Source organism: Mesoplodon bidens, assembly GCF_964165515.1.
Source record: "Mesoplodon bidens genome assembly, chromosome: 15".
In the NCBI taxonomy this organism is placed as follows: domain Eukaryota; kingdom Metazoa; phylum Chordata; class Mammalia; order Artiodactyla; family Ziphiidae; genus Mesoplodon; species Mesoplodon bidens.
The window spans coordinates 38,646,430-38,670,056 of record NC_138171.1 but is presented as its reverse complement, the minus strand read 5'-3'; the positions used below and the strand labels follow the sequence as shown (position 1 = coordinate 38,670,056).

Below are 23,627 nucleotides of genomic sequence, written 5' to 3'. Positions count from 1 at the left end.
GAGCCTTCATTGAAGAGACAACCTCAAGCTGAGGCCTACAGGATGAAAAGGAGAGCACAAAAGAGCATTCTAGGCTACGGGAACAGCATGTGCAAAGGCACGGTGGCAGCACAGAGGAGGACAGGCTTCAGAATGGGCTGCAGGGGGCTCGTGGGGCTGGACTCAGAGCCTGGCAAGCAAGGGCAGTGAGGCCATGGGACAGTGGAGCTTCTGGAATGGCACCAGGAAACTGTTAACCACAGTTATCTCCAGCAAGTGAGACTTTCACTTTTCACCATATTCCTTGGTCTATGCTGTCAAAATGTATCAACAATTTCATTCTTTTCATGAAAAGCTGATTTTTAAAAGTTACCCACACCAAGATTTTAGAAAATAAAAAGAAGCTTCCACTTTATAGATTAAAAAAAGGCACATTTCAAAAACTGGCATTGTCATTAAATTAGGACACTTAAATTGACAATACTCACTGCTAGAGAGGTTATGATTAAATTGATACATCTATACATTGCTGATGGCAATATAAACTAGTAAAACTTTTGGAAAGCAATTTAACAACACATTCTGAAAACAATAAAAATATTCTAATCCTTTGACCCACTCCTGGGAGTTTATCTAGGGCAACACTCCAAATGAAAGGAAAAGCTAGATGTCTATACATGACAAATGTCCTATCTCCAATGGCTACTGCACCCCCCAAAAAGTAAGCCTCCTGACAACAGGGTAATGAGTAATCACCTGATAAAATGATTAACTCACCTTATGGTACATTAGTTTGATGCTGTACCATACAAATATTAAAAACTACAACTGAAAATTATACCAACATGGAAAAATGTTTCATGTAAATTTAATGATAAAACAAGCATATAAAATCACACCTCTGCTATGATTACCATAAAAGATGTTCACATATGAACAAGGACTTGGGAGAAAACATGAGTCAAGGAACAAAGATGATGTGATATGGTAGCAGGGTTATAGAGGATTTACACAAGATTTAAATCTTAAATTTAAGGTCCTCCCTTCAGACAAATATCAAACACAGAAAAATAAAATATACAAGGATGATAAAGCTTATCCCTCATTCCTCCCCCTCCCTTAATCACATTCTTCTCAAATGAGTTAAAATCGAGCTCCCTTTAGGTGGCATTTGTCTCTTAAAAGACTCAGACTTGTTGCGGGACTCTCCAATCCGGGGAGCCAGGGGTGAGGGGGATGGGAGGGGACACAACAGAACAGCATTCCCAGGAAGTGACAGGAGAGGGAAGAGTCAGATGAAGGCAGCTGCACCATCTCACAGGGAGGGGGGCGGGGGTGGAAGGGACGCTACCTGTTTGCCCATCCGCGCCCCATCCACAAGAATACACTTCTCCTTTATCCGTCAGGAACAGACTATGGTCCTGACCGCAGGCGACCTATCACACAAACAGAGGTGAGGTTGGTGAGAAGGAATCCTTAGAAGCCGGTGTCCTGGTCCAAGTGCCCAAAGCCGGGCACCACTCTCCACCGCTCCTGAGTGCCAAGGGGGCTGGGCCGGTAGGCTGTCCTGCTCTGCTCTGCATCTGACTCTCATTCCAGTGCAGCCCAGCTTGTGTCTCCTACTCCCCTGAAACTGCTCTTGCTAAAAAAAAAGAACAGCGCCAGGTGTCCTAAGGAGCGAAGCCGGGAGCTCCCCCACCCGACTCCCTCCTCCATAAGCCTCTCTCCCACACCCCACAACAGTGTCCCATCTTTGTCACTAGCTCAGTCTCCACTTCGGACCCTACAGGGCTGGAATCCTCCTCTGAGGTCTGCCCTCTGCCCTCCTCGCTCTGCATGCTTCCTGGGAGATGGCATCCACCCCCACGTCTTCTGCTGCAACCGCCATGCGGTCATCTCCAGTCTCAACCACTCTGCTGCGTCCCAGACCTACTTTGCTAACTGCCTAATGAAAAGCACCATTTAGCAAACATTCCTTATGCCAGGCACTGTGCTAAGTCAATGACCAAGGCAACCCAGTAAGAAACCGAATCTCAGAGAAGTTTGGTAACTTGCCCCAAGTCACCCAGTTAACATGTGGACAAGCAGGGACTTGAACTCGCATCAAGGTGGCTCTGAAGCCTGGGCAAGATGCACACTCCACTCCACTGCCACCTTGAAAACAAATTCCCTCTCCACCTCCTCCTCACCTCCCCCGCTCCGGGACTCTGCCACCCAGGGCCAAGAACATCAGCGCCACCCATCTGCCTGTGGAGTCGCACTTGGCTCCTTCTAGCTCCCTCCCTGCCCATCTAATCAAGCCTCAAATCTGGTCAATTCTCCTTACGTCTCCTCACCTGTCCCTTCTCCCCAGTTTCCCATCTGGACTTCACCTCCTCCCTCAACTTTATTCCATGGCCAAAGTCATCTTCTTAAACAGATCGTGACTTGGCTGTTACTCACCCTGCTCAGAACCTTTGGCAGCCCCCGACCACCAACAGGACGAAGTCTAAGCTCCTTAATGAGGTGTACAAGACCCTGCATCGTCCCCTCTCAACCCGTCTTGCAGCCGGCTCCACTCCGCCCCACCGCAGGACGGCACGCACACTCCAGCCACACTGCCTGCTCTCGGCACCATTGAGCCTTCAGGCTGCTCCTTCTGCCATAAAACCTTTCCTACCGCCTGCCCCGGCCCAGCTGGTCTGGTTCCTCGGCTACCTCCTCCATGACAGCTGTCTCTCCTTCCAGTCCACGCCTGGTAGACGTAACTATTCTCCTTCTGGTGCTTTCAGAAGTGCTTTCGGTAGACACTCATTTACATATTTAAGCATTTAAGTATCTACCATATGCCAGGCACTGTACCCAAGCATGGGTACAAGATAAAGCAGCCTGGGACACACACAGCCTTAATATAGTCTGAGACAGCTAGTCTTTATAACCTGCCTCTCCCACTAGAGTGTTACCTGCCCTCCCCAATTTTTCCTAAACTTTGTATCCCCACAAGCTAGCGTAAATCCTGGCCTATAGTAGGCAGGCAATATTTACTAAAATAATTTATTAATTCAGAAAATCCCCCTAACAATTTGCCATCACCTCACCCAACTTTCACCCTTTCAAAATCACCCCCTAGGGCGGGATCAGTGGTTCTCAGCCCACGTCTCTTACCTGGACCACCTGTCCATCGAAGTCCTGCATCCTATGGACTTTGTGACTTTCGCTACAGCCAGGAGCAATTTGGGGAGAACCAAAAGATATGGTCATGATAAGCACTGTGCGATTCTGGCCCCTCCCGTCACCCCAACTAGCAGCCTCCCCACACACATAGCAACGTTAGGTCAAATATAAGGAAGAGGTAGGTCTGGGCATGAAAGGAAAATGAAAGAAAATCCTTTGGTGATTTTAATATGCTGCAGATTTCTGACTGGCGTTTAGACCTACCAGCATAATGTGAGGAACTAGAGGGAAATTTTTTTAAAGACTAGAGGAGTTTTAAGTTGATCAATTTGGTGAAAATAACAAACAAGATCAAAGAAGTTCCACGCATCACAGTCAATGCTCACACGCCCTCCCTCCCCCCTGCACCGGAAAGCTACTCTCCCCGCTCAGCCTTCCAGTGGGTTCTCACTGCCCCTCTCCAGCATGAGGAGCCTCGAGCGTTACTGCTCTGTGCGTCTATCACATCATAATCACTCAGGGGGCGTTTAATGCTTGACACAATTCGAGGAAGGGGTGGGCCTTTCGGGAACTCACCTGTAAACTTCATTTTCGACCACTTTTCTTCCACACTGCCCGTAAGAATTGTTCCCCATGCTGAAGACTAAGGGATAACACCGCCAATTAAATCAGCTCTGCAGGTTCATGGAATCCTCAAATGGCAGGACTGGAAGGGGGTCTCAAAAGTGGTCCTAGTCCGACCACTCACCCTAGCTGCCCCTTGGCTTCCTTCTCCAACATTCCCAGCCTCTGCAGGCACCCCCCACAGGTGTGCTGGGGTCCAGGCTGGCCGCGAAGGCCTGGGCCACTGTTGCCGTGCCTTCCGTCTCCCCGCCCGGGCCCTGGTTGCGCTTCTCAGGAATTGCACAGTGTGAGGCGAGCACACTCCGTGACAGGCCTCAGCAGCCCCATTCCCTGCACCTGTCCCTAGGCTGCCCTCAATGCCCAGCCCCCTCTTGAAAGAGTTCCTAACACCACCTTCGCCTTTTCCTACAAAGCACACTTAGCCAAAAAAAATGAAATTTGAAAACGTCAGTCAAGTTGACCTTCCCCTGGAAACAACCGCTCTTGTGGAGAGAGCCAGGGTGAGCCAGGAGCCTGAACCGTGGAAGCCCCCCACCTGGAAGCAGTGTGAGCAAACAGGCTGCTTTCAGGACAAGGGAAAAAGCTGTCTACACACATGGTCGGCTTGGTGGCTCCATGGCTAAGGAGCAGGGGGCCAAAATAAGGCTGCCTGCTGTGCGCCGTCACACTTATAAATACCTGAGATTTTCCAAGAACCACAGAGGGCAGAGAACACGGAAGAGTTAGCAAGGGCTGCCCAACACGGCTCTCCTGAAACCATCCTACTGACTTGCTTGGGAAATGCCAACAGCTTCACTAACTAGATGTGGCTCAACTGAACGAGCCGCTTCAGGCCCAACAGCGGAAAAGCGGTCCCCACTCTCCCATCACCTCCTTCGCTGTCTGTCAGAACGAGAGAGTGGGCTCTGCCGCAGGAGACTTGCAGCACCCGCGTCTCCTGAGGTCTGTCCAGTGGCAGTGGGACGGGTGAGGGCTCCAAAACATACTCATATCCCCTCGCTGAAACGAAAAGGACAAGGTGCACATACATTACACTGCCTGAGAGACTACACTAGTGACAGAGCTAAGACGAGAACTCCAGCCCCACTCCCAGCCCTTGACCTCCATCACATGCCCTTGACCTCCATCACATGCTAGGTTATTGAAAATCATACTTATTAAAGAAATCTCTTCCCACGTCATTTAACACCTTCTGGATTTTTTTTTTCACAGCCCCTGCAGTGGAAGGGCAGAGTCGCAACCACTGGACCACCAGGAAAGTGCCACCTTCTGGATTTTTAAGGAAAGGAAAAGCATTTTCTTCCTGCAATACCCACTAGAATTTCTAGTAAAGTGAAGAATAGCATATACGGTATGATACCACTTAGATTAAAAGGAAGTAAAAAGAATACATAGATGCATGTGCTTGCATATACATAAAATCTCTCTAGAAGGATATTCTGGAAACTGTTGACACAGGTTGTCTTCAGGGAGAAAAACTGTGTGGCTGGGAGGACAGAGGTGGAAAGCAGACTTTTCTCCATATATTCAACTGCGTCTTTAGGATTCTGAGGTATGCAAGTATGTTATCTATTTAAAAAAGAAAATTTTAATATTTAAATAAGCAAGAAAGGGGGAAGTGTTTTAGAAGGCACTCTAAAGAAGAACATTATTGCTCTTCATAATCCTACTGGAGAAGCCAGAATGGTCTATATAGGGAATTCCTATGGTAGGTTTTAAATGAAGAGCTTTGGAATATTTATAATGGAGGCTGGAGTTAACGAGAAGAACTGCAAATACACTGGTTCTCAACCCACTCCCCACTAATGACCCCTCTCTTTTCTCCTATGAACCTCATGTTTAAAAACATTCTGTCCTGGGGACTTCCCTGGCGTTCCAGCGGTTAAGACTCCGTGCTTCCACTGCAGGGGGCGCAGGTTCGACCCCTGGTTGGGGAACTAAGATCCCTCACGCCGCATGGCACAGCCAAAAAATTTAAAAATTAAAAAAAAATGAAAACATTTTGTCTACCAAATATATGGCCTTATTATTATAGTTGCCTGTTAGTATTTTTAGTGACTGATATAATTTTCAAACAGAGCTTCTGATCAGCATGAAATAACAAATTTATCATAATAAGATGATGTAATTCTAAGCAAAACCAAAGACGCTGAACAATGTTGTTAGTGTATAGAGCCTTATTAGCTGCAAAAATACAGTACTTTAAAATACTAAAACGTTACATCTCCTATTACTATCTTCACTGACCCCCTAAGGGCCTGGGAAGCAGTAAATACATAAATTTAAAGGGAATCTGAAGTGTTATAGTTCCTTTTTAAAATAAATAAATGAATGACTGAATGAATGAATGAATGAATGAATAAATAAATAAATAAATGGAATCTGGCTCCACATCCAACTACCAATTGACAGGAAATACAGAGGACAGAGGATCATGTTAAACAGCACCACAGGGATGCATTCAGCAAACTCCAGACTGGAAACTTCTACAGGATAATCAACATGATTTCTTCAATAAATAAATATCAAGGAGAAAAAGACTGACACAAACTCAAAAGTCTTTTAAAAGTCTTATCAACCAGGGCTCCCCTGGTTGCGCAGTGGTTAAGAATCTGCCTGCCAATGCAGGGGACACGGGTTCAAGCCCTGGTCCGGGAAGATCCCACATGCCGCAGAGCAACTAAGCCCGTGCACCACAACTACTGAGCCTGCGCTCTGGAGCCCGCAAGCCACAACTGCTGAAGCCCGTGTGCCTAGAGCCCATAGCCCACAACAAGGGAAGTCACCACAGTGAGAAGCCCACACACCGCAATGAAGAGTAGCCTCCACTCGCCGCAACCAGAGAAAAGCCCGTGTGCAGCGATGAAGACCCAATGCAGCCAGAAACAATAAATTAAATAAAATAATAAAATAAATAAATTTTTTTAAAAAAGTCTTATCAACCAATTGCAATGTCCAGACCTTATCTGGACCTTGATTCGAATAAATTTTTTAAAATAAAATAAAAACCTAATGACATTCATGAGACAACTAGCAATTTATAACACTGGAGGGGAGTTCCCTGGTAGTCTAGTGGTTAGGATTTGGCACTTTCACTGCTGTAGCCCAGGTTCAATCCCTGGTTGGGTAACTGAGATCCTGCAAGCCGCGCAGCACAGCCAAAAAAAGAAAAAAGTTAAAAAGAAAAGAAAAGAAAAGAAACACTGGATATCTGATATTAAAAGATTATATTGGGACTTCCCTGGTGGCACAGTGGTTAAGAATCAGCCTGCCAATGCAGGGGACACGGGTTCAAGCCCTGGTCCAGGAAGATCCCACATGCTGCAGAGCAACTAAGCCCGTGAGCCACAACTACTGAGCCCGCGCGCCTAGAGCCTGTGCTCCGCACCAAGAGAAGCCACCACAATGAGAAGCCCTCACACCGTAACGAAGAGTAGTCCCCGCTCACCACAACTAGAGAAAGCCCGTGCGCAGCAACAAAGACCCAACGCAGCCAAAAATAAATACATAAATTTATATAAAAAAAGAAAAAAATGGTCCACGTCAAAAAAATCTTTAAAAAAAAAATAAAAAGATTATTTTTTTATTTTTAGGTGTGATAATGATGTTGTGTTTGTTTTTTTAATAGTCCTTAATTTTTTTTAGATATGTACTGAAATATTTAAGAAAAAATCAATAATGTTAGGATTTGCTTCAAATTTGTTGAAGGGGACAGTGGGGGAAATGAATAAAACATGACTGGCATGAGTTGATGATTGCTGGAGCTGATGGCAGTACATGGGATGCCTTATACTTTTCTGCCCATTTCTGTATATAAAAAAGGTATAAAGGGCTTCCCTGGTGGCGCAGTGGTTGAGAGTCCGCCTGCCGATGCAGGGGACATGGGTTCGTGCCCCGGTCTGGGAGGATCCCACATGCCGCGGAGCGGCTGGGCCCGTGAGCCATGGCCGCTGGGCCTGCGCGTCCGGAGCCTGTGCTCCGCAGCGGGAGAGGCCACAACAGTGAGAGGCCCGCGTACCGCAAAAAAAAAAAAAAATAAATAAAAAAAAAATAAAAAAAAAAAAAGGTATAAAAAAAGTAATGTGACGTCTTACACAGCAAACAAAGACTTCAATACTAATTTATAAAACAATACTGATATAAAATTAAGTGAAAAAAGGCAGAAAACAAAACATGTGGTAATCAATTACATTTTTAACATATTTGCATATGAATGGGGAACAGGAAAAAAGGGGGGGAAAAAAGTCTTGTCCAGTATATTTCTGGGTAATTTCCCCTTTATTTTAAAAAATGTTTCTTATCGTACTTATATTGATGGCTAGCATCTACTTTTTAAAATGTCATTATAAATCATTTCTAACATTTTTACAATTCAAGTTTCAAATATTTGGAATCAAATCTCCATCTTAAAAATGTCACTGAATTTTTTCCCTAGACCATATTCGAGGCACTGTAGAATATTTCAAGTGATCTCCAAGCTAGGAAGGAAAGGTCATCTCTTTGGGGCCAAAAAAGAACACCTTTACTGGGACTTCCCCTGGTGGCACAGTGGTTAAGACTCCACGCTCCCAATGCAGGGGCCCAGGTTCGATCCCTGGTCAGGGAACTAGATCCCACATGCATGCTGCAACTAAAAGAGTTCACATGCCACAAGGAGCCCTCAACCCGCAAGGAGCCGACCTGCCGCAACTAAGACCCGGCACAACCAAATAAATAAATAAATAAATAAAATAAGTTTAAAAAAAGAGAACACCTTTACTTACCAGCAAATGCCCCTTTGCCTAAAGGTTCAATGTTACTACCAAACAAGCTAAAAAATAACCCCATCGAGATGGTTTCAAACAACATCCCTTTAAAGACTCCATCTATTCTGTTGTTATGGTTTGGTTTATGAAATCATATTCTTAAAAATCAAAGGGTGGGGCTTCCCTGGTGGCACAGTGGTTAAGAATCCGCCTGCCAATGCAGGGGACATGGGTTCAAGCCCTGGTTCGGGAAGATCCCACATGCCGTGGAGCAACTAAGCCCGTGCGCCACAGCTACTGAGCCTGCACTCCAGAGCCCGCAAGCCACAACTCCTGAAGCCCGGGCGCCTAGAGCCCGTGCTCTGCAACATGAGAAGCCACTGCAATGAGAAGCCGTCGCAACACAACGAAAAGTAGCCCCCCACTCACCGCAACTAGAGAAAGCCCGCACACAACAATGAAGACCCAACGCAGCCAAAAATAAATAAATAAAATAAATACATTTTAAAAAAACATCAAAGGGTGCTTTTTCAGACCAATCACAGCAGAGAGAAACCAAGGTAAGAACGCTCACTTTTATCTTTCCGGCTCCTGTGAAATCCAAGCTGAGAATCTTTGTTGAGCCCCATACCCCAAACTTTCGTAACATCCTTGGTTTTAGAGGACAGCAATGTGAATCCATAACCACAGGCAACAGATGAAATCTGAAAAAAAATTCCCATAAAGCATTGACTGATCTGTGACATCAAGTTTTCCCAGCAATAAATGACAGGTTGCTTATCCATTCCAAGAACACACACTATTACTATAGCAACTAACATTTATTGGACGTTTACTATGTGTTAAGGGCTTGATATGTACTATCTCGTTTAATCTTCACAATCACCCAATGGTCTAAGTATCAAATCATCCCCATTCGCCAAGACACAGTCTCACAGAGTAGTTAAGTTGAAGACTACCTTATTTTGAATCTTGGCAAGACCGCAGGGTTTACAACTGGTAGACCCTTACCAGCTGTGTGACCTGAGATAGACTGCTTAACTTCTGTGTCTGTTTCCCTCTATTTAAAACAGAGATAATAACAGTGTCTCTCTTATTGGGTAGCTGTGAGGACTAAATGAGTTAACATAGTTAAAACCCTTAAAGTAGGGACTTCCCTGGTGATCCAGTGGCTAAGACTCAGTGTTCCCAATGCAGAGGGCCCGGGTTCGAGCCCTGGTCAGAGAACTAGATCCCACATGCCGCAACAAAGATCCCACACACTGCAGTGAAGATCCCACATGCCAAAACTGAGACCCAGTGCAGCCAAATAGATAAATAAATAAATATTTTCTTAAAAAAAACTTAAACAGTACCTGACTTAATGTAAGAACTATATGAAGTATTTATTATTATTGGTGGTGGTAGAAGTAGTATTTGGTAGATAAGGAAATCAAGGCTCCTAGAAGATTAAGTAGCTTGCCTAATACAGTCTCACAGCTAGTAAGTGGAAGCTGTCTGATTGCAGAGTGCATGTTCTTAACCCTTATGCTACACTGTTATACTCTCAAACCACCACTGCCATGAAGAAGAATTAGTATTACAGCTACCGTGAATATAACGCATCAACAGGGCCAGTGTGTTTGCTGGGTGTTTTACCGACACTGTTATCAATCCCCACATTCACTGATCAGATGAGGAAACTGAGGCTTCAGTGGGGCTGGAAGCAAACCAAAGGCAGCCTGGTTTTAGGGTCAATCCCCTTTCCATAATACCCAGAGTGTCCTGAGGCAGTCCTGGTTTACACCTGATGTCCCAAGGTTCACTCTCAAGCAAATGATGACAAATTACATGGTCACCCTGATGATTCCCCACCATCTCTTGGTTGTTTACAGTTTACCAAAGGCCTATGTAGTCAACCTCAGAGACTACATGTAAATCTAACCTAATCCTCATGAAAATGCCAGCTTTCCACCAATAATGAACAAACGTGTGATTTTTCTTTTTTTTTTAACTCCAGCATTTCTTTTTTTTTAAAATATTTATTTATTTATTTATTTATGGCTGCATTGGGTCTTTGTTGCTACGCAGACTTTCTTTAGTTGCGGTGAGCGGGGGCTACTCTTCGCTGTGGTGCGCAGGCTTTTCATTGCGGTGGCTTCTCTTGTCGTGGAGCACGGGCTCTAGAGCACACGGGCTTCAGTATTTGTGGCTTGAGGACTCTAGAGCACAGGCTCAGTAGCTGTGGCGCACGGGCTTAGTTGCTCCGTGGCATGTGGGATCTTCCCAGACCAGGGCTCGAACCCATGTCCCCTGCATTGGCAGGCAGATTCTGAACCACAGCGCCACCAGGGAAGCCCAACTCCAGGATTTCTTGAAGAAAGCCAGCTAAATACTTCTTTTAAATTTGATGACTTGTTTAATCAAGTTATCTAAAAGTTATATATCCCTCCTTCTGTCTTGTGACATTTTCCCTCGTAACATTCACATGGAAGGTACATACATGTACACTTGTATTAGGAAAAAAACAAACAAACAAACCAAAAAAACCCCTCAGTTCTCCGGCCTTCTGGAATGGCTCCACCTCCACAGAAATGACCCACTGGGGAGGGAGGAGCCAGCCCCTGACCACACAGCAGGAAACATAAAAAAGTGAATCCAAAACTGATGCCCAGCACACTACGATTATTCTCATCTGTTTACTCAACATTCAACAAATATTTAGGAAGCACCTACTGTATTATTAAATCTGCTAATATGTGAAAAGGCTTTGAACAATACCTGACACAGAGTCAGCATTAAGCAATGTTTTTTATAATAATATGCCAGAAGGGGACTTTCCAACTATGGTGGTGTGAAGAGGTTAGTGAATCTCTCCCCAAACAACAAGTATAAAACTGGAGAAAACTGCAAAAAACAAACTCACAACCATTTCAGGGCTCCAGAAGTCAATCAAAGGCAAATAAATCAAGAAGTTACTCATGAAGGGATGCTAGAACTACAGGCAAGAATATCAGGGGTTTGTAGACCTCTTGTCCTGGGCTGCTCCATCTACCCCAGTTCAGGCAGCACAGAAGTTAGAAAAGGGCAGAGCTGGCCATGAAAACTATCAGCTTTGTTACCAGAAAGGACAAACTTAATTTGGGGTAGAGGGTGAAAAGTCATGCTCCACAGCAAACTCAGCAGGAAATAAAAAAGGAAGATCCACCACTCAGCGAGCCTGAGGTTGCAGTCCTGACTAGGGTAAGAGGGGAGGCAGACCAGCCAGAAATTTAATGGGAAGATCCTAGAAATGAGAGAGCCATGGAAGGCTCTCCACACAAGCATGGCTGACTGGGAAACTGCACATAGGAGCTCCCAGCGGAAAGAAAAGTTGAGGCAGACTTGAGATCAGGCTGAACTTTCAATGTGGTCCCCAAACCACACACAGAATCAAAAGTGAAGGAGAGAAACCTTATAAGCTCAAGGTGTCTGAGCACAGCCTCTGCACAACTCACTGGCTGACCACAAAGGTATGCAGATAAGGGGCAACCCTGAAGAAACCCGGCTTAAAAAAAAAAAAAGGCAGTGCGGGGAGGGGAAGGGAGCTAGGACGGGGAACAAAACAAAAACCCCAAGCAAAGACACTGGTGTCAGTGGCCACGCAGAGCAGGGGAGACTAACTCCCTAAATTACAGAAAAGTTACCCCACCTCCAAAAAAAACAAAAACAAAGAACTCAGATAATATCAGAATCCAAAGTTGTTATATCCAAGAGCCCAGTTTTCAATAAACAAGTACAAGACATGCAAAGAAACAAGAAAGTGTGACCTATATTGAGGGAGGAAAGCAGCCAAGAGTAACTAAGTGGACCAATATGTTGGATTTGTGAACTATTGTTTGAACTATCATTCAAAGAATATTTTAAAACCATATTTAAAGAACTAAAGAAAAATATGACAACAATGGCCCAACAAATATGGACTCTGAAAACAGAAATAAAAACATTAAAAGCCTAAATGGAAATTCTAGGGTTGTAAAGTATACTAACCAAATTTTAAAATTCACTATATAGGCTCAACAGCAGATTTGAGACGGCAGAAGAAAGAATCCGTTAAGCTGAAAAAAATATCAATAGAAATTATTCATTCTGAAGAACAGGGAAAAAAAGAAACATTGGGAAAAAAAAGAACAGTGCCTCAGAGACCTGAAACATAACATCAAGTATATCAACACCTACATAACAAGAGTTCCAAAAGGGCAAGAGAGAAAGAAAGAGGCAGAAAAAAATACTCAAGTAACGGCAGAAAACTTACCAAATTTTATTTAAAAACCCATAAGTCTCATAGATAAAACTTGCTCAACAAATCACAGTTAAACTTTTGAAATACAAAGAGAAATTTTTGAAAGCATCAAAAGAAAATGGATTCATCAAGTACAAGGGAACAACAATAAGATTAACAGTTAACTTCTCATTAGAAACAATGGAGACCAGAGTAGAAGGACACACTCAAAGTGCTGAAGGACAAAAACTGTCAACCAAGAATTCTATATCCAGCAAAACTATCATTTAAAAAAAATATGCAGATGAAATAAAGACATTCCCAAAGACTGAGCGAATTCACTGCTAGCAGACCTGCTTTAAGAAGTACTAAGAGGGCTTCCCTGGTGGTGCAGTGGTTAAGAATCCACCTGCCAATGCAGGGGGCACGGGTTTGAGCCCTGGTCTGGGAAGATCCCACATGCCACGGAGCAGCTAGGCCCGTGAGCCGTGGCCGCTGAGCCTGCGGGTCCGGAGCCTGTGCTCCGCAACGGGAGAGGCCACAACAGTGAGAGGACCGCGTACCACAAAAAAAAAAAAAGAAAACTGCATAAGGTAATAATTATAAAATTGTACTGTTGGGCTTAAAACATATAAAGATGTAATATATATCACAATAACCACACAAAGGAGAGAAGAGGAAATGGGGCTATGTTGCAACAAAGTTGCTATAGTCTTCCAGAATTAGGTCACTATTAACCTAAAATAGATTATGATAAATTATATGTTATAATCCGAAGACCAACCACTAAAAAAACAAAAACTCAAAAAACATATTAAAACACCTGACAAAGGAATTTAAAGGGTCCAAAAGAAAAATACCTATTTAACACAAAAGAAGGCAGCAAAGGAAAAATCGACAAACAAAAAAGACATACAGAAACAAATAGCAAAATGGCAGATGCAATCCAACCATGTTAGTAATTACATTAAAAGGACATGGTGCTTCCCTGGTGGCGCAGTGGTTAAGAATCCGCCTGCCAATGCAGGGGACACGGGTTCAAGCCCTGGTCCGGGAAGATCCCACATGCCGTGGAGCAACTAAGCCCGTGTGCCATAACTACTGAGCCTGCGCTCTAGAACCCGCGAAGCACAACTACTGAAGCCCATGCGCCTAGAGCCCGTGCTCCCCAAAAAGAAAAGCCACCGCAATGAGAAGCCTACACACTGCAACGAAGAGTAGCCCCCGCTCACTGCAACTAGAGAAAGCCCACATGCAGCAACAAAGACTCAACACAGCCAAAAATAAAAAATAAATTAATTAATTTTTAAAAAAAGGACATGGGGGCTTCCCTGGTGGCGCAGTGGTTGAGAATCCGCCTGCCGATGCAGGGGACATGGGTTCGTGCCCCGGTCAGGGAAGATCCCACATGCCGTGGAGCGGCTGGGCCCGTGAGCCATGGCCGTTGAGCCTGCGCGTCCGGAGCCTGTGCTCCGCAACGGGGGAGAGGCCCGTGTACCGCAAAAAAAAAAAAAAGGACATGGATCGACAATCAAAAAATAGGCAGAAGCCCTAAACAGACATTTCTCCAAAGAAGACATACAGATGGCCAATGAGCACATGAAAAGATGCTCATCGTCGCTAATTATTAGAGAAATGCAAATTTAAACTATTGATACAATGAGGTCACACTGGTCAGAATGGCTATCATTAAAGAGTCTACAAATGATAAATGTTGGAGAGGGTGTGGAGAAAAGGGAACCCTCTTATACTGTTGGTGGGAATGTAAATTGGTGCAGCCATTATGGAAAACAGTATGAAGGTTCCTCAAAAAAAACTAAAAATAGAGTTGCCATATGATCCAGCAATCCCACTCCTGCGCATATACCCACACAAAACTATAATTTGAAAAGATACATACATCCCTATGTTCACAGCAGCACTATTCACAATAGCCAAGACATGGAAACAACCTAAATGTCCATCAACAAATGAATGGATAAAGAAGATGTGGTAAATATACACAATGGAATATTCTTAACCATAAAAAAGAGTGAAATAATGCCATTTGCAGCAACATGGACGGACCTTGAGATTATCATACTAAGCAAAGTAAGTCAGAAAGAGAAAGACAAATACCATATGATATCACTTATATATGAACTCTAAAATATGACACAAATGAACTTATCTAGGAAAAAGAAACAGACTCACAGACATAGAGAACAGATTTGTTGTTGCCAGTTGGGGGGTTAGGGAGGGAAGGATTGGGAGTTTAGGATTAGTAAATGCAAACTAGTATATACAGGATGAATAAACAACAAGGTCCTACTGTATAGCACAAAGAACTATCTTCAATATCCTGTGATAAACCATAATGGAAAAAAATATGAAAAAGAATATAGGGGCTTCCCTGGTGGCACAGTGGTTAAGAATCCGCCTGCCCATGCTGGGGACATGGGTTCGAGCCCTGGTCCAGGAAGATCCCACATGCCACGGAGCAACTAAGCCCGTGCGCCACAAATACTGAGCCTGCACTCTGTAGCCCGTGAGCCAAAACTACTGAAGCCCGCGGGCCTAGAGCCCGTGCTCCACAGCAAAAGAAGCCACCGCGGTGAGAAGTCCGCACACCGGGACGAAGAGCAGCCCCTGCTTGACACTAGAGAAAGCCTGCACGCGGCAACAAAGACAAACAACACAGCCAAAAATAAACAAAATAAATAAATTTATTTTTTAAAAAAAGGATATATATATATAACTGAGCCACTTTGTGCTCTACAGCAGTAATTAACACAACATTGTAAATCTACTATAGTTCAATTTAAAAAAAAAAGGACATGGATTTAGGGACATCAGTGAAAATGGTGGAGCAATAAGAACACTGGCAAACATTCTCAGAAACAATTCTTTCAGAACTCTGGAAATTAACCAAGGACTTAAAGCAATCTGGGGAATGTTACTTAAGAAAAGCAGCTGAATCTCAGAACAGCAAGCTTTGCAGCATTTTAACTTGACCTATTCCCATCCACCTCTTCTCAGGTCCTGAAAACCAACAGCTCACAATTATAGTGAAAACCAGCAGTCTGGAAGCCATTGGAGGAGACAAAATGGGATTGGAGAAATTTCAAAGCCCCATTCCCAGGGAATTCTCATTTGATCTATCTAGTGGTTCCCTGTAAGACCCCAAGCACAAGGCTCTATTTATCTGATCTGACCCAGGTATCTATCATCCAGGGTAAACAGCCTTTTCCCCAGGGATGTTTGTTGAAAACTGTCAGAGACCAATGATGAACACTGCAGTTGCCTAGATACTGGTGGATAACAGCTGGAGCAAACAACAGGTTAACCAAGAAGCTATCAACCAACTTGACCTTGACATCTATAGAACACTCCACCCAAACAACAGAATACACATACTTTTCAAACACACATGGAACATTCTCCAGGAGAGACCATATGCTAGGCTATAAAACAAAGTCACAATACATTTAAAAGGACTGAAATTAAAGTATGTTCTATAACCACAACAGAATCAAATTGGATATCAATGAATAAAGAAATTAGGGAAAACATAAATACTTGGAAATTAAGCACTTCCAAATAACTCATGGGTAAAAGAAGTAATCACATAGGAAATCGCAAAATAAGGTGAATAAAGATCAAAATACAACATAACAGAATTTATGGGCTGCAGCTAAACAGTGTTTAAAGAAAAAATTATAGCTATAAACACCTACATTACAAAAGAAGAAAGACCTCAACAATAGCCTAACCTTCCAGCAAAAGAAACTAGAAAAGAAAAGCAAACTAAACCCAAAGCAAGCAGAGGGATAAAATTATAAAAATTCAACTGGAAATCAATGAAACAGAAAACAGAAAAACAATACCAAAAACTGAATTAAACTAAATGTTGGTTCTTTCAAAAGATTAACAAAGCTGACAAATCTTTAGCTAGACTGACCAAGGTAAAAAGAGAGAAAATATAAATTACCAAAATCAGCAATGAAAGAGGGGACATCACCAACCTGCCAACCCTACAGAAATTTAGATTATAAGCGAATACTATCAACAACTTTATGCCAACGAATTAGATAACCGGCACAAAACGAACAAATTCTCAGAAAGACACAAAGTACCAAAGCTGACTCAAGAAGAAATAAAAAATTTAATATACCTGTAACAAGTTTTTAAATATTGAATTAGTAATAAAAAAAAAAAACTCTTTCTATAAAGAAAAGCCCAGGTCCAGATGACTTACTTCACTGGTGAACTCTACCAAACATTAAAACAAGAATACCAATTCTTTACAAACCTTTCCAGAAACTCATTTTATGAGGCCAGTAATACCCTGATACCATAAGCAGACAAGGAGGACATCACAAGAAAAAAACAACAAAGTCCTTAACAAAATATTAGCAACCAAATCCAGCAATGTACAAAAGGGATTATTCACCACAATCGAGTGGAATTTATCCTAGGAATGCAAGGCTGGTTTAATATCCAAAGATCAGTTAATGTAATATATCCAATTAATAGAATAAGAGACAAAAAATACATGATCACAGAAACAGACACAGAAAAAGTGTTTGACAAAAATCTAATCCCTAGTCATGATTTTTTTGAAAAAGAAAAGAAAAACTCTGAACAAAGCAGGACAAAAAGGGAACTTCCTCAACTTGACAAAAGGTATCTATGAAAAACTTATAGCTAATGTCTTAATTATAGATGAAAGACTGAATACTATCTCCCTAATATCAGGAACAAGGCAAGGATGTCACTTCAATCCACTGCTACACTGAAGGTTCTATCCAATGCAGTCAGGTAAGAAAAAGAAATCAAAAGTTTCAAATTGGAAATGAAGATGTAAAACCGTCTTTATTCACAGACAACCAGACAATATGATCCTGTATGTATAAAACCCTAAGGAATACACAAAAATCTATATAACTAATAAGGAAGTTCAGTAAAGTCACAAAATATTAAGTCAATATACAAAAACCAATTGTATTACTATGTAAAAGCAATTAACGCTCCAAAAATGAACTTAAGAATACAATTCTATTCAAAAGAACATCAAAAAGAAAAAAACACTTAGGAATAAATTTAACAAAAGACATGCAAGACTTGCATACTGAAAACTACAAAAACATAGTTGAAAGAAATTAAAGACCCAAGTAAATGGGGAGACATTTCATGTTTATAGATTGAAAGACTTAAAATTACTTAGATGGCACTTGTGCCCAAATTGATCTACAGATTCAGTGTAATCACTACCAAAATCCCAGCAGGTAGTTTTGCAGAAATTGACAAGCTAATATTAAAATTTGTATGGAAAAGCAAAAGACCCAGAAGAGCCAAAGCTTAACATCTCCCAATTTAAAAAGCAATTATAGGGGCTTCCCGGGTGGCGCAGTGGTTGAGAGTCTGCCTGCTAATGCAGGGGACACGGGTTCGAGCCCTGGTCTGGGAGGATCCCACATGCCACGGAGCAACTAGGCCCGTGAGCCACAACTACTGAGCCTGCGCGTCTGGAGCCTGTGCTCCGCAACAAGAGAGGCCACGATGGTGAGAGGCCCGCGCACCGCGATGAAGAGTGGCCCCCGCTTGCCACAACTAGAGAAAGCCCTCGCACAGAAACGAAGACCCAACACAGCAAAAATAAATAAATAAATAAAAATTTTTAAAAACCCAATTATAAAGCTACAGTAATCAAGAGAGTATAATTTTAGCATAAGAATAAACATATAGATCAATGGAACAGAACTGAGAGTTCAGAAATAAAGCCTTACATTTACCATCAACCGATTTTCACAAAGGTGTCAAGACTATTTAATAAAGGATAGTGTTTTCAACTAGTGATAGGACAATTGGATAGCCACATCCAAAAAGCCCCTTATCCCACACCATACACAAAAATCAATTCTAATGACTGTCTAATAGACATAAATATGAGAACTCAAACTATGAAGTTCCCAGACAAAAACAGAGGAAAATTATCTTTGTGATCTTGGGTTAGGCAAAGATTTCTTAGATATACCAAAAGCATAATCCACAGCAGAAAAACTGATCAACTGAACTTCATTAAAATTAAAAACTTTTTCTCTCCAAATGACACTATTAAAAAAATAAAAAGAAAATCCATGGACTGGCAGAGAACATTTGCACATCATATGTGTGATAAAGTACCTATATCCAGAATACATAAATAACTCTCACAACTCAATATTAAGAAGTCAAAGCCAACTTTTCATTCCTCTGGAGCTTAAATTCCCTGGCTCTCTCTATCTCCCCTTTTAGGGCAAAAGATCATTTGTTATCCTTGACAGAGAAGTCAGAAGCCAAACTGGTCAAATCTGCTTCTTTTTCACCACCCACCAAGACGTCCACAACCACGCCAAGCAAGAACCTACCCTAAACATCCGTTTTTGCTTTTCTGGATGTTAGCTGCCGAGATAAGCCGCCCTCCGGTAGCTGTTCTTTGCTGCATCGTTTCAAATGTGAGTCAACTCAGGGGACTCCTGTACAACCATTCCAGTGTGTTTAGACCTTTCATCCTTCCTCTCATTCCTGTTACTGCTCCAGTTAACATTTTCTTTCCGAATTGTTCACCGACCCCAGCCGGCCCACGCTTTCTCTGACCTTTTGAAGTCGGCTTTCCTAACAGCAGAACTTCTGGGGTCTGATTGGCCCGAAGGCGAATCCCAAAGTACGAACACCTGCCAGCTGGGGGGCCGTGGGCCTGTCTCATAACTTCTCCGAGCCTCCCTTTCCTCCCCCGTAACTGTGGCAACAACCCCAACTCCCGAATGACGCGGGCCGGACGCAACACCTGGCACGTTTCGGCCACTCGGTACATGCTGGCAGCGCCCTAACGCACTCCCCTCCGGCAGCCCGCTCGAGGGTCGTGCTCTCCGAAGTTTGGCCACCCAGCGTCGCCAACCTCTCCGAGAGGGCCGAGTGCCTCGGGAGGCGCGGCCGAGACCGGAGGCCAGCACGGAGGGAGAAATGGAGGGAGCCGAAGTCCTCACCTTTTGGTCCAGCTCCAGGCGGTAGGGCACGGCCTGGATCCTGCGGCGCGGCCGCGAGCCGGCGCGGGGCTGGGGGCCGGAGCCGGGCAGCACGAAGGTGGGCACGCCCAGTGCCCCGGAGAAGCTGAAGCCCCACACGAAAATGCGGTCGGCGCGGGTCGCGCGCTCGCCCACGTACTGGAACACGGGCGCGTCCGCCTCGGCCTCCGCCGTCTCGCGCCGGCTCCGCGAGCGCCCGGCCGCCGTCCAGTGTCCACGCCACGGCCCCGGCCCGCTCAGCCGGCGCCCCAGGCGAGCTCCCGCCGCCAGCGCCATCCTCCGCTACACGCCTCAGCCGCTCCTGGGCGCCGCCATATTGGCGACCTTTGACCCCCCCGGCGGAAGAGCCTGCGGCCACGTTTACTATTGGCTGAAAGCAAAGGCCTTGAGGGCAGCCAATGGCTCAGGGAGGCTGGAGGGCTGGGCTGGACTGGGCGGAGCCTGGCATCGCCGGTTCCTGAGTGACACGACCTAGAGGACCCGTCCCGGCCCTACCGACTTAGTCCGCGACCTTTCTCCGAGCTCCGGCAGCCGGCCTGAACTCACTCGCCTTCCCGCAGAGCGCGTGTTTGCTGAGCACCTTCCCGGCTCTGGTGGGCGCTCTCATTTTGCAAAGGCCCTTTGCTTTTTGGTAATCAGCAGGAGTAAAATTTAAGAGGTTGCCCACTCTGCGCGACTCCAGCGTAGCGCTCTCCCCTATCCTCTGCCCCTCGACACTTTTTACCCGGCCCTGTTGCCTCTGTTCCCGCTCCCACGCCGCTCAGTCGGCGCTCCAGCCACAGAGAGCTCCCTGCTGTCTTCGACAGTGCATCCTCCTCCAAGCGTCACCTCGCCCCCCAGCCCATCACTCCACTTAAGGCAGGTGCCTCTACTTGTAATTTCTGAATCCCAGGGATGTTTCAGGCCTTCCTTTGCACACAGCGCCTTGAATGCCCTTCCCACTGCCCACTTCTCCCTGCAGGTGTCTAGCAAACTCCTACTCGCCTTCTAACGTCCAGCTGGAGCACCTCCTTTGAAGTTCCACGAAGGCAAGAACTTCATTCAGATTGTCCTCACCAGTTTTGTACTAGAGTTTAGCATGCAGCCAGGAACAAGGCATGCCCTCGTGAATGATTTGCGAGTCTGGGGACCTGGGTTCCTGTCCTGGCTCTGCTACTGACTTGTCCCGTGATGTTGGGAAGTTGTCTCCCTTCTCTGGATCTCACCTCTAAAATGAGGAGATATTTTTTAAAAATCAGTACATGAAAGGAATTTTTGAACTTCATGGCCTGTAGGATCTCTTGCAGCCCATTATGATCTATGACAGTCATTCCCGAATATTAGTCCCAAATGCTGAGAGCAAACTGTGTCTTTTTCCCTCCTCTTGCTTTTCTCTGCTCTTTATGTGCTCGATACCTGTATCAACTTTAATAACGTAATAGCCAGTATTTTGCCAGCAAAAGTGAGGTTATTTAGGAATAAGAAGAGAAACTGCAAATTTTGAAGTACAAACAGACCACAGGCAAATCCGGAGAACAACGAAAGGGAACTTGCTTTTATATGGAAAAGTGTGTAATTGGGAGGCGCTGTGATAACCAAAGAGTCCACTGGAGGAAGCTGGGAGTCCAAAGTATAGTGGCTTCTCATTGGTTGGGTAGAGGCATCTTCCTGTCCCAGATGTGGGCATTTGTCTCTTCCTGTTTGGAGTAATTGAAGATGCATGGTGGGGCATAAGAGCTCCCCCTACAGTCCCGTTCTGACTCCAATTTTAGCCGAGGTTCTTTAATTCCACAAGGCCTCGGTGGGATTAGATAGGCAAGGATTTTATTAGGGAAAATATCTCTGTAAGAGAAAAAGGGGAAGGGAGGTGCTCAGAAAGCTGGGAGAGCCATCAGGCCATGATACAAGTCTGACTCTAAATGAGGGAGAGGGACTTCCCTGGTGGTGCAATGGTTAAGAGTCCGCCTGCCAATGCAGAAGACAAAGGTTCGATCCCCGGTCCGGAATGATCCCACGTGCCACAGAGCAACTAAGCCCCTGTGCCACAACTACTGAGCCTGCACTCTAGAGCTGGCGAGCCACAACTACCGAGCCCACGCATGTAGAGCCCGTGCTCTGCAACAAGAGAAGCCACCACAATGAGACGCCTGCGCACCGCAACGAAGAGTAGCCCCTGCTCGCCACAACTAGAGAAAGCCTGTGCGCAGCAACAAAGACCCAATACAGCCAAAAATAGGTAAATAAATTTATAAATAAATAAATGAGGGAGAGGAAGAGGGAAGCCTGGGTAAAAGTGTCCTATGGCTGCTGCTGCTGTACAGTCTAAGTCTAAGGAAGACTTGGTCACTGGGGAGTGCTGGAGCCCAAGATGACCATCAGAGGAATCCATGCCTCCCAGGATCTGGTCTGCCCGAGTGTCTATTCCTGCCTCATTCAGTCACTGGGAGCAGTGCAAGGGAAGCATGACCTCACTGCAAACAGAGGATAGATTTCACAGCTTTGGTTAATTACATTCACTGTAGTTGGAGGCCTTTGAGGAGCAGTCTCACAGCTACCACATCGTATCAGTCAGTTTTCCCCCGTCACCCTCTATAAAACAGCCCCACAGAAGGGTAAAACATCAGCCACATTTCACCACAGAACGGTAAAAACATGTTTCACAGAAATGACTACAAAGCACATTCCAGGACAACAAAGTAATTTGAACTGGTCTTGATAGTACAATAAAACTGGATTTCTTCCAGGTGTGGAATTAATTCAAGAAACTCAGCTAAAATTGGAATCGGGACGGGCCTGTAGGGGGAGCGCTGGTGCCCCACCATGCATCTTCAATTGCTCCAAACTGGAGGAGACAAATGCCCACAACTGGGGACGGAAAGTGCCGCTACTTCAGCCGCCCAACCAGCGACGACAACCACCAGCAGGCAGCTGCTGCCGCAGGCGGTGGCGAGCAGCGCACGGTGGACAGCAGCTCCCCCAGCAGCCCCCTCGGGCACTGTCATGGCCAAGTGCCTCCTATGAAGCACCTCCCCGTGGAAGACCTTCCTTGGCCCCCAAGAAAGTGGATTTCTGTAAAGTTCCAGAGTGCACATTTCCTGTGACCTCTGCTAGCAGGAAAGTTAGCTACCTCTCAGTGAGACCCCTACCATTCAGTGAGCCATGGGTGAGCCTTTCCCAACGAGGTCTGGGTCTCAGCTCTGGGGGGTGGCCTCTTTCTGGGGTAGCCTGGCTCAGCCCTAGTGACGGGGGCTCCTCCCTCTGTCTACCATTCCTGTATTCTTTAGAGTTCTCTTCATACCAGCCAAGCCCTTGTTATCATTAATAATTCTTCATATTAAACCTTCTCTGTTCAAATCACAAGGTAGTTTCTGTCTCCTCACTGGACTTTGATACACCAACTAACAAGCCACTAATTTCACTAAACCCATTTCTAACATTCATTAAGCTAATCAGCAACCCCTCCAGTGTTGATGGAAAGAGAGCTGCCTGGAGGCTCCTGGGAGCTGCCTCTGGTGCGTGGCTACTCCGATTAAATGCTAACTGACCACACAGGGAGTGTGTCTGGGAGCCCCACCACCACACACACGGAGGGGAGGGTAGTTAGAGCTGAGTGAGGCGGTGGACAGAGGTAGGAGACGAGGTTGGAAGGATGGAGGAAGAAGGGCAGCAGATCACCTTTGGCCTTTGGGCCATGGTAAAGTTTGGGGCTTTTACCTGAATTTGTGACTCTATAGATAGTATGGGAGCAGGTGCATCCAGGGTCCTCAGTCACCCCTCTCGTCCTTAGTCTGACATCTCTAACATGGGAGGATGAGCAGTTCCACGCAAGCTTTGACTCTCTTCAAGCTTCTTGTCCCCTGT

General features: G+C 44.9%; 1 protein-coding gene across 3 annotated transcripts in view; it reads right to left on the bottom strand.

The window, feature by feature from the left end:
* RCC1L (RCC1 like) overlaps positions 1-20,132 on the bottom strand; it is a 41,559-nt gene extending 21,427 nt beyond the window's left edge. The window contains exons 1-6 of one of the 3 annotated variants that reach the window (XM_081257796.1): positions 19,749-20,131; positions 9,076-9,205; positions 4,627-4,755; positions 3,709-3,775; positions 3,124-3,175; positions 1,331-1,415 (exon numbers count right to left, since the gene is read on the bottom strand). In XM_081257796.1, coding sequence (XP_081113922.1) covers positions 1,331-1,415; positions 3,124-3,175; positions 3,709-3,775; positions 4,627-4,755; positions 9,076-9,205; positions 19,749-20,063 — 778 coding nt within the window. In that variant the 5' untranslated portion in view covers positions 20,064-20,131. Of the gene's footprint in view, positions 1-1,330; positions 1,416-3,123; positions 3,176-3,708; positions 3,776-4,626; positions 4,756-9,075; positions 9,206-19,748 lie in introns of all 3 variants that reach the window. The other 2 variants (XM_081257797.1, XM_081257798.1) reach the window with 2 other exon arrangements.
* Between the last annotated feature and the right edge of the window lie 3,495 nt (positions 20,133-23,627).